This window comes from Balaenoptera acutorostrata, chromosome 5 (genome assembly GCF_949987535.1).
Source record: "Balaenoptera acutorostrata chromosome 5, mBalAcu1.1, whole genome shotgun sequence".
In the NCBI taxonomy this organism is placed as follows: domain Eukaryota; kingdom Metazoa; phylum Chordata; class Mammalia; order Artiodactyla; family Balaenopteridae; genus Balaenoptera; species Balaenoptera acutorostrata.
The window spans coordinates 100,212,257-100,226,898 of NC_080068.1; the positions used below are offsets into that span (position 1 = coordinate 100,212,257).

At 44.0% G+C, this 14,642-nt stretch overlaps 1 protein-coding gene across 1 annotated transcript in view; it reads left to right on the forward strand.

Moving 5' to 3' along the window:
* Positions 1-1,883: 1,883 nt before the first annotated feature.
* Positions 1,884-14,642, forward strand: part of TAPT1 (transmembrane anterior posterior transformation 1) — a 60,280-nt gene continuing 47,521 nt past the window's right edge. Inside the window, exons 1-2 of the mRNA XM_057546904.1 lie at positions 1,884-2,490; positions 11,072-11,202. Of these exons, the coding sequence (XP_057402887.1) occupies positions 2,007-2,490; positions 11,072-11,202 (615 nt within the window). The 5' untranslated portion in view covers positions 1,884-2,006. The remainder of the gene's footprint in view (positions 2,491-11,071; positions 11,203-14,642) is intronic.

Here is a 14,642-nt window from a genome sequence, read left to right on the forward strand (position 1 = left end):
AATACCCTTTTCCTGGATTTTGAAAATTTGCCAATGGGTTAAGTCAGAGAAAATTTTTCATATACAGTAAGATATTTGATTATCTAATTATCAATACGTAGACAAGGAAAGAATAGTGTTAATTGAAAAATTATTTATATTAATGTTCATTTCAAAAATGCTTTTTAGTATATTCGACTTCATTATGTGTTTGAAATTGTGCAGTTTCACAAAACGTCAGATAAAATAATGCAGCTCCAGTGAAAAGACCCAATTGATGAAAAGCTACAAGAGCTTCAGCTTTCCCATTTCTGCTTTGCTCCTCTGCTATAACACCTTCAGACCTGGCCTGGACACATTGCTCCCTCCCTCTCTTTGCTGACTATTTTAAAGGACAGAGACAGCCTTTGGAACACCATGTGCTTCCTCAGGCTATTACAGAAAATGAGAGAAATCCATTCCTACAACTGGCTGCCTTAGGAAACAGAATTTTAGATTCCTTCCCTTCCAGCTCCTGTTGAGTTAAAAGCAGGGGCCATAAGCCAATAAATGTGGTGAGACAGCACTTGGGAACTGACATAAACAAGCAATAAAAGCCTACTTCCTTCTTCACAATCAGTAAATAATAGAATGGGATGGTTTTACACTATAAAAGATCAGAGAATAATAGAATTTGAGCTGTAGAGGAATCTTAGAGGCCATACAATTTTCAGTACCTTTTGATTTTCAAAATGATTCTGAAGATTTGACCAGAGCACTTGTTTTTGATTGATTCATTAAGACTCAGTTTTGACCAAACATAACCAAAACAGAGAATTTCATGGTCACAGGAATGTTTAGAAATGTCATCCTCTGAACTGTTCCGTTTTATGAAGGGGAATAAGGATGTTCCAAAGGCATCAGTTCCTCCTTTCTCTGGCGGCCGAGGGTCAGTTCCCAGCTACGGGGCCTTTTTGGTCCATCTTGGTCCCTCGCCCCAGTCTCTTACCCTGCTGTTAAGACTGTTAGGCGGCTGCCCTCAGCACGGTGCCCAAAACAGCCCACTCTGAGTTTGCAACCAGGTAGGTACTCACTAGTGACAACAGAACACTCAAGGTCTTTGATGAATCAACACGAGGTCGACTTTGCTCTATTCACACCCGTTTATATCTGGCTCTCAAGTTTAGGTCTAGGGTAATTTCCAGACAGCTTAATGCTAAGTGAAGAATTACAGTTTTCCGTTTTCTAATCAAAAGGGTACCAGAGGTACAAGTGAAGTTGGCCGAAGAGAAATCGACCTGCCACGGTTCCCCTAAATGGAGTGCCCGGCCCCTTCCCCGAGCCCCGGGCATCTTCACTTTCAGGAGCCCTGCGGCGGCGGTCTCGGCACCGCCCTCGGTGCGGAGTCACACGCCTGAGCTGCAAAGGACAGTCACCCCAAGTAAAGAGGTCGCCCAGGTGATGGAGCAAGGGCTCCACGGCGGCCAAGAGCTGTATTCGAACCCTAATACAGAAAGACAATCTAGTTTGTCCGCGGGCGCGGAAAACGTATAAAGCACCCTGCTCCTCGGGCTGAGTCCCTGAGACCATCGCTTCTCCTCCGCGCCCCCACCTGTTGGGTAGCATCTCCGGGCTCCTCCTTGCCCAAGTGCTTTGGAAGCTGTCAACAAAAACCTAGAGGCCAGGGAATGTGACAGGTGATCATAACTATGCAGAGGAGATGGAGCCCAAATAGCGGACCTATGGGGCCGGGCCTCGAGGGGGTCGGGGATCTGGAGCCGGCCCCTCAGCGCCGCGGCCACGCGAGCTGTGCCAAGACCGGGCGGGCGGCGCCGGCGCACTCCGGGCACCGAGCCTGCAAAACGGGCCCCGGGCAAGCGGCCGGCCACCTCGTAGACGGCGGGCAGCAGGCGCAGCGGCCGCCGCCGCCCCGGGGCGCCTCGGCCGACCCTCCGGCCGCCACCGCCTCCGCTCTCGCCCCGCTCCCTCCGGGGCCCCGACCCGAGCCCCGGAGGCGCTCGCTCTCCCCGGCCGCGCGACCCGGCGGAATGGAGCCCGTCGTGGGGTCCAGGACGGCCGAGCCCGGCACGGCGCGGGAAGCCAGCGCGCGCTACGGCGACGGCAGGAAGAAGATGGCGGCGGCCGTCACGGCGGCGGTCTCTCACGCACAGCTGACGCTAATGGCGCGCGCCGGCCGGCGCGCCGCGGATGGTGGTGGCGGCGGCGGCCCGGGCTCCACCGAGGGGCGGGGCGAGGCGGGAAGGGGGCCGGCCGGAGACGGAGGCCGGGCGGGAGGCTGGAGAGAGGCGGTGGGGAAGGTTTGTTGTGCTCGGAACATGGCGGGCGTCGGCGACGCGACCGCCCAGAGAGAAGGCGGCGGTGGCGGCGCCGACATCCCGGAGAGGGAAGGCCGCGGAGAGGCGGAGCAGGCGGGCGGCGACGGTCACGGGCCCCCGCCGGCGCCTCAGCACACGGAGACACTGGGCTTCTACGAGAGCGACCGCCGGCGGCAGCGGCGCCGCAGCCGCGCAGGTGAGAAGGGCGGGCGGGCGGCGCTAGGCCGCGGCGAGGGAGCGGAGGGCGGCGGGGGGCGCCGTGGGACTGCCGGCTGCGAGCTCCGCGGCCGCCGCTGCCTCCGGGGCCGCCGGGGTGTGGGCGCGTGGAGCCGCCGCAGCTCCCGAGGCTCCGCGGCCGCTGACAGCTCCTCGGGCGGGTCCGCGCGCAGCGCCGAGGCCCCGGCGGCAAACGCCCGGCCAGGTGCGTCCGAGAGAGAGGGCTGCGGCCCGGGGAGTTCGTCCCCGCTCACTTTCCTGCTTTTGAAAGGTCTTTAAAAACAAAACAGAACGCCTGGTATCCTCCCGCCTCGATAACGTTGGCGAGCATCTCCCCACGTCTCAGGGAGCCCAAAACTGAGAAACGGCAAGACTGATTTCATTATCTGTGTGCCAAGGTGACTTTTGTTCTGTTTTAAGCGAACTTGAGTCATCGAAACATGTTAACTTGCCCTCTGAATTTGTGTTCTTCTGCTGCAGATAACAAGGTGGTAATAATGACCGTAAAGTTCAGTCGTTTTGCCCAGAACATAAATATTTAGCACTCCTGCAAATGTTACCTGTGAACTTTTCCTAAACCGAAACTTAAGCCACTTTGAAAAAAAAGAAAAAGGCTGCGTAAGATGCACTTGTGGATCCTACTTTCAATGACCGGTTTTAAGCATATTGTTACAATGTTGTTTCTTTAAGCGATAGGACTTTATTCTTGTTTTTAAAAGTTGCATTTGTATTCATATTGCAGTCGTGTATTAAGCTTAAAAAAGGGGAAGACTGAGATGTATGTTTCATTGAATATAGGGTGATAACAGCATTTTAATTCTTAAATAATTCTAAGTTTTGAGCAGGAACAGACCCATAACTACATTAATTTCTCCCAACTAAAAAATTGCTTCTGGTACACCATAGGAGCTGCATTAGCCGTTATTTCCTGCAGTTCATGCAAATAAGTGTTTAAGTACTAAGGCTTACTGCATCATTGATTGCACTTAGGTATTGAAGATGTGGGAGTACTTAAATGCTAACTTAAGGCTGATCAGGTAAGATCCTGATTGATTTGCTAATTATCAGAAGTAGACGTAAGTTAGACTTTGAAGAGGTCTTTATCTTTGAAAAATTAAGTACAGACTGTGCCTTGTTTTGTCTTTTTCAATGAACCACTTAGAAATTCTCAACTCTAAGTTGTCAGTTAAACACTTGCTTGGGAGAGTATTTACTTTCTAAATTGGTCAGATCTAAGTAAGACAAAGTATTAAATCTCTCAGCTGTCTGTTTACTTACTTGGACTTGAAAATTAAAAGCACTCTGGTGCAAACAGAAAAAAATGTAGCCAGGTTTCACTCTAATTTCTTTGAAATATTTATGAGTTTTAGGAAAGCCACCATTATAAAAGCCTTTGTTATTGTTTGCATGCACAAAAAATGAACTTGTCAGGTGCCTTTTGATGATCACAGATGTTGGGCTCCTGGAGTAACCCTTAGCACCCCTTCCGTGGCCCTGCTGGTCATGGGTCTGGATACCTGGTACTGTGGACTTCCATAGACTTCACGCCGCCTGTGCATTCTTCATCATCATGGGTTACGGAGCGTGGTTTACTTAACATGTTTGAAGCTGGGCTTTTAACCCAGAGTTGCAGGAAGTCGTTATCAGTGACACACTTCCGGCTTTAGTCTTTAGGGTAGTCATTGTTTCCCCAATGCTGTCCGTTATGTTGAGGAGAGATGACCGTGGCAGCTCTTGGGGATGAGGACTTAGGTGAGAATCCCAGGAGTATTTCAGCTGGAGTCACCAGCCAGCGTTGTTGTGTCTGGGCCTGCACATGGGCCCTTTGTCCTTTCCCCCGGGTGTCTGTCTCTTCTCCGCTAGTTACACAGCTCTTGCCGTTGCCGTTGCCAGTGCCCACTCAACAACTCTGATGCCGCACTGGTCAGGGCATCCTCACTGGAGATTAGAATTCTTTCAGTCATTCTGAAATGCCCTGGGCTGCTGAGTGGCTTCTGCGTTCACCCTAACCCTGCAGCATTGCTCCCTTCCACGGCTCAGCATCCTTTCCTTCCTCTCCTGTCTGGAATTTAGAAAACTCTTACCTAGGGGCTGCCCTGGGCCAGAGGGCCTTGGAGTGGCGCCACCTAGTGTCATGTGAGAAGTATTTCTTCCTGAATCGAATCTCTTCCAAGCTTAGGTGCTTGCTCTTAAGGTGTTACATGTCCATTTTTTATATTCTGGTGCTGCCTCTGATACTCTAGTCTTCCCCTCGTCCCCTGCCAATTTAGGGCAACCTTTGTCTTTCCTTTTGAAAGTCATAATTTTAGTGTCTTGGTGGCGTGAACCATCAGTTAGTTCCAAAGTCCCCGTCATCATTTCTCCCAAGGAATTTAGGACTCTTATAAATTAGATGTTTGTTGGCCTGCCCTAGCCATCTAGGGTCCCGTAAATGAATATACAGATTAGGTGATTATCCAAACCCTCTGAATCCAAGTAAAATAATTCAAAATGTAATGTTTGAGGTTCCTGTTTTTATTTTATACCTGTTTGTGTTCATTTATATGTTTGTAGAATATTTATGTATATTAGTTTGTATATATACAGCTACGTCAAGGGGAAGCTTTCTTTTTGTTTCTCCTTTCAAACTCTTCTAATCACTTTGTTCACTGAACTCCCTCTGACTTATGTGTAGCCTGGCAGTGGGCTGAGACTTTTCTCAGGTTCTAGTACTTAAACCTTAACATAGATAGGAATGGATATCCCACTCATCATTCCTGGTTTCATTCTGTCACTCATGATGGTCACTGTGTATTCCACCGTTGCCTTATGTGGTCACCTGTCTTGAACTCTGGGTATAGTAGTCATCAAGAACCGCAGATTCATCTCTTCTGTCTTCTTTTTTTCCTCTTCTTAAAAATATGACCAATTTCTATTGTCCTTTTTGATATAAGACCAGATAAGTACATATTACTGGGACTTCCCTGGTGGTCCAGTGGTTAGGACTCCATGCTTTTGCTTTCTCTGCATATGTTCGATACCTGGTCAGGGAACTAAGATCCTGCGAGCTGCATGGCACGGCCAAAAAAAAAAAAAAAAAAAAAGTACATATTACTGTGTTTCCATGCTTGTGCCCCACTTCACAGGTCTGTAGAAGTTCTAAGTGGGAGAGTTTCTGTATAGCCATATTCCCATTTAGGAATCTAGGTCCAGCAAGTCAACTTTGGACTAAGAATTAGGCAATCTGTTCTTGGCTTGGTTCAGTTGTTCAATTGCTTCGTAGACTCTATGCTTGCCTAATCCATTTGGCTCTATTTCATAACTCCACTACTAAATAGTTTAGTATCTGAAGTATCTAAGTTGGCTCTAGTGACTGGAGACTTAACAGTAGAAGACTTGGTGTGAAATAAATGCAACACCTACTGGTGAGGATGAAACAATACCTATATAATGCAGGTATTGGAGTATGCATAGGGATAGGTATTGCTTGTAAAACAAAAGAACTTGACGTAAGGTATGGGTGAACAGTATGGTTTTTGACTGTAGCAGTGCCATGGGCCCATTTTGTTCCTTTTTAGGTGGTGACTCGTCACTCTGGAGCTTAAACTTGGTATCCATCCCTTGTGCTTCTCTTCTCTTTCTTTACATTTTAAACCTCTTGCTTTACCTCCATAAGAGAATGAACAGAGGCAGGAAGAAAGACTAAGACTCAGAAAAACCAACTGATCTCCTTTTTAGCAGCTCCCACAAAAGATTTTGAGTGGGACAAAGGTTTTAACTGTTCATATTCACTATGTCCCATTGTGTATTTGAAAATTTAACATTTTGAATATTAAAATACATTCTCATTTAACCAGTCCTGATCCTCTGTAATATGTTACATAGTTATCCTTATGGCCCCAAACTTATCCTGATGGATGATTAAAGGCTGTGATTCTGAAAATTATGCTCTAGAGTAAATCAGTTTCTCATTTACAAAGGAAAATAAGAATAATTGTAAAACTGCCTGAGAAATTACTTGGAGTGAACACAACCCAGATACAGATAGAGTAAAATTAGCTTCTTCTCTTCTGACAGACGATTGCTCTCCTTTTGAAAGTCTCACTTGCTTTACTTAAAAAGTACTTGTAAACTAAACAAGCAATGAAAAGTTATTTATTTTGATCTTTGACTGGTTCAGTATCTTGACCTTTTTAAGATGTTTACTTCCACCTAGTTTACCCTCCAAAATTCAGTCCTAGCAGCTCATTTGCAGCCCACTTTGGGGAATGCTTGCATAAAAGAGGTCTTTGGAAAGACTGTATCATTGACTGTCAGGTTAATGATATTTTGTTCCCATTTTTAGTCCTTACTTTGTAACCTTATGACCTTGGAAAAAGTCACTACTCTTTTTGTATCTGTTTTCCATCTATAAATTTATGAATATTCTACCTATTCTTTACTTCCCTAAATGAGATTATTTATAAACAGTTTGAGGACCTTAAAAGTTCAACTGGTACCTTTACTGTATTTGACTTAGGAAAGCAAAATTGCTGTCATTGACTCCTAATTGGCCTTGTACAAGGGTGTGCCTTTGTATTTGTGTAATAAACTTGTAACTAATATTTTAGTGTAACTTTAGTAAAGCCTATTAAATTTTTGCATTATTTAAGACTGGAGATTTGCATGTTTCATAGTATTTTCCTAGCAGTTAACCAATATTACTTTACAGTTTTTTTGATGGTCAATGCTATTTTAAGAAAGATATATTTAGACATATTACTGAACATGTAAATATATTTATGATTACTCATTACTTCAAATTAATACTTTTTTATACTGGGTTTTTATTTCTAAAACAAGCTCTCTCAGAAGATAATTAAACATAATATTTCTTCATTTAGGGATGAGGAAGAAACCATTTATACTGTACTTTTTCTCAATTTAAGATACTGGATCACAAGGCAATTCTGTGGTAGATGAATATTGATTAAAAATAATCTGGAAGGGCTTCCCTGGTGGCGCAGTGGTTGAGAATCTGCCTGCCAATGCAGGGGACACGGGTTCGAGCCCTGGTCTGGGAAGATCCCACATGCCACAGAGCAACTGGGCCCGTGAGCCACAATTACTGAGCCTGCGCGTCTGGAGCCTGTGCTCCGCAACAAGAGAGGCCACGATGGTGAGAGGCCCGCGCACCGTGATGAAGAGTGGTCCCCACTTGCCACAACTAGAGAAAGCCCTCGCACAGAAACGAAGACTCAACACAGCCATAAATAAATAAATAAATAAATAAATAAATAAATAAATAAATAAATAAAAATAATCTGGAAGAACTGATCCAGATTTATGATTGATATTATTTTCCTAGTGTTAAATATTCATGATTGGCAAGACTAACTTGTTTAAATGTAGAAGCTCGTTTCTATTATAATTGTTGATAAATAGTAAAATACTTATATTTTTAAAAGACTTTTACTGAATATTTCTTCTTGGTGAGATCTGGATAAATGAACTAAAGTTGGTTGACATCTGAAGAGTTCAAACAGTATTCAGAAAATAAACAATTGGATTATTTTATTTTGGAAAATAATTTGCACTTAAACTATAAAGACAGATGTTTGGCATAACAAATGAAAGTGACTCTTGCTAAGAAGGAATGAAATATCATAACTTTTCCCAAAATCCTGACACGACACTTATTCATATTTACAATATGGTTAAAACACTTTCATAGGTTTATATTTTATAACTTAAGGAAAATTAGTTACTTAAGTTATATAGTTTGTTAAATATGCTTACTTGATGTGTTACCTTTTATCCATGGAAACAGGATTGCAGAAATAGCAATAAACATTAGGTAACCACCAAACTAGAATTGGTTAATACTATAGATCGTGTGAAATTACTAGTCAGTAGTTCAAGCATTGTGTCATGCTTTGCAGTTTTCATATCCTTTCATTCAAATCCTCTCTTCAGTCCCTCGAACATCCTTTGTGGGTGGCAAGCAGGTAACAGGTGTTGTAAAACTGCTCCAAGCCTTGGTTTCCTCTCCTGTGATATTGAGATCTATGAGTCGAGCGGGGTCACAGCACTAATGAGTGACAGAGCTGGTGCCAGAACTTCCTTCTTCTAATTGCTAATCCTGTGCTCTCTTTGTGCATCATAACAAAACCCTTATTATGGTGGAAGCTCGGTCATCTCGTGGGCACCAGGGAAGGCACGATTATAGAGGATAATTTTCTAAGTAAACAAGGGTACAGTGTTGGGCTGCACCCTGCAGGCCTACAAACCCTGTGCTTGCCCAGCTTCAAGACTGAAGAAAGAGCCTGGACTCAGCGACAGAGACATCAGTAGTTTAATGGACGGGGGATCTTACACATGGGAAGCACGGTCCTGGAGCGACACCCCACCGTGTGTGGCTGACAGCAGGCAGGACCTGGCGGGAGTCTTCTCTCCCAGGGGGAAGGGGAGATTACCAGTTGTAGGGGAATTGACCTCAGGTGGCCTCCTTAGTTACCAGGGAAACCAGCAGAGGGGCACACCCCTCACCACCCCTTTCATAAGAACAGTCACTGGCTGGGGCCTGAGGCAAGTATACAGGAAGATCACTCCTGTGCCTAAGATGTAGGTGAAGCAGGCACTGGCTGGGCAGGGGAAGTACAGAGAGCAAGAGAACAGCCACCTTGAGTGGCCTCACCATACATACAGCTGTCTCAACCTTTTAATTTAATTTGCTTTTTTAAAAAATATTTATTTATTTATTTATTTATTTATTTTTGGCTGCGTTGGGCCTTCGTTGCTGCACGCGGGCTTCCTCTAGTTGAGGTGAGCAGGGGCTACTCTTCGTTGCGGTGCGGTGGCTTCTCTTGTTGCAGAGCACGGGCTCTAGGCGCGTGGGCTTCAGTAGTTGCGGCACGTGGGCTCAGTAGTTGTGGCGCACGGGGTTAGTTGCTGCACAGCATGTGGTATCTTCCCAGACCAGGGCTCAAACCTGTGTCCCCCGCATTGGCAGGCAGATTCTTAACCACTGCGCCACCAGGGAAGTCCCTATACTAAGGCCTTTTAGTCTGAACATCTATTAATATATACCGTGAAGTTTACCTCATGTGTACATGGCTTCAACCATAAATGTACTGAGAGTACCGTGCTCGTGGTGCACTGGATGATTTGGCCTGCCCCTGCGCTGGGCTGCAGTAGGTGGAAGTCGGGTTTTCTCTCCATCTGTTTCAGACTCCTGTTTCAGACAGCTTTCATGGTATCACTGACTCTCCAAATGGATTATGAATCTTGTATTTTAAAAAAATGTGTGTAGTTTTTTGGGGGAAGCTATAACTTCTATACATAAGCAAGCCACTTCACCTGACGCTCAAAGAACTAGTGATCTGTCCCAGTGTTGGGGAAGTAAGCTGTTTTTAGGCCCACTGGGAGATAAGAAGTCCACTTCTGAGTCTTCCTAAGGGCTTTTCAAGGGTATTTTGGACTATACACTGTTCCCCATCCCTGCAACCTTTAAATCCTAGCATCACATAAGACGTAACTATGAGGGTCGATAACTCGTAAATGAAATCAACCTCCCCTCTTTGTCATTTTTTGGAGGGAACACCAATACTGTATTTGGTAAAAGGACCACGAGGCCAGCTCAGAGCAAAGAGGACAATTTGAAACCTTTGGTATGCTGAGTTCTGGAAGAGAGGACGTCCTCCTAGAGAGTAGAAGTAGGGATGTCTGTGAAGTTGGGGACTGAGAGGTCACCGAGGTGGTGGGCTGTCAGAGAAGTGTCACACAGTGGAAAAATTGGGATCAGGCATTAACAGCCTTACTTCTCATCTCAAGTCCTCCAGGTACAGCCAAGTGGAAAGTATTCCACCTCCTTTGGCCTTTCTTTCCTCAGCTGAGATGAGATGACTGTGGGTGAATTTGCCTCAGAGGAACCGAGGAAACAGGTGGACAAATCCAAGGAAAGGGAGGTCTTTCAGATCGGATTGAGGTTCTGTTTTGTATAACTTGTAATTACCATCATGTTGGGAAGCCTTCACCTGGGGAAATGGCATTATTTAGATACTTGCAGGATCTCTGAGGCTGAAGAAGGAAGAATTTGCACTGGTGTCTGTGTACCTCACCCAGGATAGTTCTTGGACTGAAGCAATGCCTGTTACGTGACTTGGCTCCCTTTTGATTGTGTGTGTGTGTGTGTGTGTGTGTGTGTGTGTGTGTGTGTGTGTGTGTGTGTGTATCTCCATTTTGTATATACTTGGTATCTACTCTTTTTACCTGCCTTCATCTCTCCATCAGTCCAGGTCCTGTATCACCTGTAACACCCAGGACTAGACTCTCACAAAACACTTTTCTAACTATTCTGGCTCATAGTAATCGTCCCTTTTATATTCCTGTGACTTTTTCAGTTTATATCACACAGAACAGCAATTTTCTCAACAGTCTTTGCTGGTGGTTTATGTGCAGTTCAGTTCTGGGCACAGAAATGTAGATTACTTTGTTTTATTCTCTTGTTGTTTTACATATACATTACCTGTAGCACCAGCTAGCATGGAAGTTCCTTGATAAATACTGTTCTTTTTGTTTTGTCATTTTTTTTTTTCCTGTAGAGCTTTCATTGTTGAGGTTCCTCAGTGCTGAACTAACCAGAGGGTACTTCCTTGAACATAATGAGGCCAAGTATACAGAAAGAAGAGAAAGAGTATACACTTGTATGCGAATACCAAGAGAATTGGAAAAGGTACTTTTTTTTTTTTTAACTCGTCGTTTTGAAAATTATGTCAATATGTTAATTCTATTAAAAAAATTGTGAACAGCTTGAGTTGCGTTTTTAAAATATTGGAAATAACGTGATCATAAATAATTAAATATATTGGGGGAGTAGGAATTCCCATTCAGGAAGAGTCTTAAAAAGTGTATTTTTAGTGTAAGATCCAATGATTTGTAACTTTGCTACTTATTAAACTTACCGTATTCCCATTTGTGTCCCACCCAAATAACTTTTTCAAGGAATTGCTCTCTACTTATTCCTTTAGTTCTCTTCAGTTTTGTTTTACTAGAAGCAGTTTTTTTTCCTATTCAGCGTAATATAAATTATTTAATTGCACCCTTTTTTTTTAAGGTTTCAGTTTCTCAGAAAGCCCTCATTTTTAAAAACAGTTTCTTCAAAGAAAAAAGACAATTTGTTTCACCTTCATCACAGAAAACATCTCAGCATAGGATAAACGTAGTAATAGCGGCATTAAATCTTTGCACATCGCGTGCTCCGTTGATTGTGTCCCAGGCCATCAAGACCAGTCAGATACGAAATCAAGGCCGCTCTTTCTGTCTGCATTGATAGAGTTGACGAGTCTGAGCAGGAAGGAAAGAATTAAGAAATAATTCAGCTTTAGCTATACTGAAGCACGTTTTCATACTTTTATAGTAACGTAAAACTTGTAATGTCCCAGTCGCTTCTCTGGAATCATACTTTACTATTGGAGTTGGTATCAGGAGAGTTGAGTTGGTTTGCTTTCTCCGTGTATTATCACAACAGGAGGTGTGGTACAGTGAGAAGGAAGGATGCCCGTTTTGAGAGATGTTGCTTTCGGGAGGTTCTTAGCGGCGCATCGTCGTGTGCTGAAGCTTTGGGAGGTTCTGTGTTCGGGTGAGATTTAGAGAGCTAGGGAGCCAGCAGACGTTTGAGACAATGAAACAGCTCGTTGCCTTCGGTCAGGATCATTAAACATGCGTAGCTATTATTGTGTTGCTGCTTTTCTGGGGAGTTCTAGGGTTCTGTGGAGGGGCCAAGGGCTGGAGGTGAGGAGGGAGGTGGAGGCGTGGGGGGGCACCCTCGGCAGCACTCCTCCCCAGGTGCAACATCACCCTTATTCTGTGTATTGGAGTCGCTTTAAGATTTTTGTCCTGGGGGGACCTAGGGGGTGATGTTTCTTTTGCTTGAGAAAAAAAAAAGTCTTTTTAAGGTAAGTCTTGTGTCTTTCTTAAAACACTTCAACCTGCTTTTCAAAGCTCACTTTTTTCTACCAATGATAAGCCATGGCTGGAAACGTGAGGACACTGCTGGAGGCATGGACCTCTGCAGCCTGGACTCTTGTCTGGGACAGTGCCGGCCTCATCCGCCCACCTGTCTGAGCTGCCCTGGACTCCCGTTTTGCTCTGGGAGAGCACAGAGGGATTTGCCTGCAGTCACAGGCAGACTTTATGGACACGCCCGGGAAGCTGGTTCGACACGGAGAGGTGTCCGTCTGACCCGTTTTATCATCCCACCTGTGGCAGAAATAGTGCGTGGTGGCAGCATCCTCTCGTAATCCTGTCACCTCATCAGAGGCAGGTTCAATACTCCCACCCTTCTCTCTTTATTAGCGACATTGAAATCACAACCAGGTTTCTGGGTAGATTTCTCACAGAAACTTGTAAGCGTTTCATGTTCGTTATCGTATTAAATTGTCTTCTGGGGGAAATCCCTGCAGGTCTTTCTGGGACTGCAGTATAAACCATTGTTTTTCAAACTGTGATCCGTTACAGGACCACTGATAGGTGGAGTCACCCATACAGTTACTGATCAATTAGGATTTATTTTTTTTAATTAAAGAATAGAAGAAGTATCAGATTGCATTCATTGCCTGTGCTAAGGGTAAGTATTTTTTCTTAAAACTTAGGTTTCACTTCTATGTGTGTAAAACGTATTAACGTCAGAAAAGTTGAATGGGCACTGCTCATGCACAGTTGTAATTATTCTAATCCTGTTTCCCATGAGAGAGGCTTTTAGCTTTAGGCCTGTTTAAGAAATTTCATTCTTAGAACAACACTTTAGCAATTTTACTGCTTAAAATGTACGAAAGAATGTCTTCTTTTTCAGTTTAGAGTAATTTCTTCTAAGACTAAGTGAAGCACAGAGGAAAGCAGCGTTAGATTTCAGTTTAATTCCAGGCTTAAATGTCTCTCATAACGGCATGAATTCACTCTGCTCTCTCTAAGGCCTTTATTTGATATGTGGGGATCCCACTTCAGACTTTTATTGTGAGAGGTGAGAGGCTATCTAGATATTCACGCTAATCTAATTTATTTTTTATTGGTTTCCTTTGTGTTTGTCTATTCTAATATGTAATACCTTACTCATTTTTTTATTGTTCTTGTTTTTTTTGGGTAAGTGCTAATATATTTCCACCTAACCTTTGCAGGAAGAGAGAGTTGATAATTAAAGAGCACTTTGCATCTACAGGGATTGCAAACACTATAAAGCGTGTCATTACTGCTTATACTTTAGAGTCAGGAGAAAGGTCAGCTTAGTATCTCTTACCAAACCTGTTTAGTGATTGTAAAAAAAAAAAAAAAAAAAAATCCCAGGTTTTTTGTGTCAGTGGATAAACACATTATACTTGACATTTAATAGAGGTGAATTGCTTATATATTTAAAATAGTATTTCCAATTATTAGCACTTTTTTACATTTGAACTTTTCAATCTTATGTAAACGTATGAAATTTTGGAGCATTTTGTTGGCTTTGGGGCAACATTTCCTCTTTTCCTCCACAGTCCCTTTTCCCCTGTGCCCACACACACCTCTTGGGTTCTTGTCCTAGATCTGCTGCTAACTGCTTACATGGTCCACTTTGGGGGCTGTGTTTTTCTCTTCCATACAAGGAGGAGGCTGAACTGTGCATCCTGAACTGAGAGCCAGGATAGCAAAGTGGGTTAAGGGCATGAACTCTAAAGCCAGTCTGCCTGGACTTGAATCTTGGCCCCACAGTTTATTAACTGTGAGGCCTGGACTAATTTTCTTCTGTGGTAAGCCTTCTGTAAGTGTTTTAAAATCTTTACAAGCCTCTCTTCAGCAAATTGGGAATGCCTTGCCCTGGGAGAACAAGAAAAATTTTGAAAGGTTTCTTGTCCCCAGGTTGCATTCCAGTGGAAGTCTCATTTGCAATAGGGGTAGCTGTCATCTTGGGCTGAGTACAGCAGGAAGTGATTGGGAACGGACTGATTTTCAAGCTTCTCCTGTGTCCCTCTTTCATCTCCTGCTATACTTTCATCTTCCTTCTTCGCTAGCTAATAAACAACTTTTCTAACCCTGCAAGCGCCATGATTTTCTGACTCTCAGCCCTCTTGGATTGCTGACCTCCTGCGGAAAGAGCCTTTAGGGAAAACTGTTTTCTTCCCTCTTTTTAGCCAGACTGTCTTA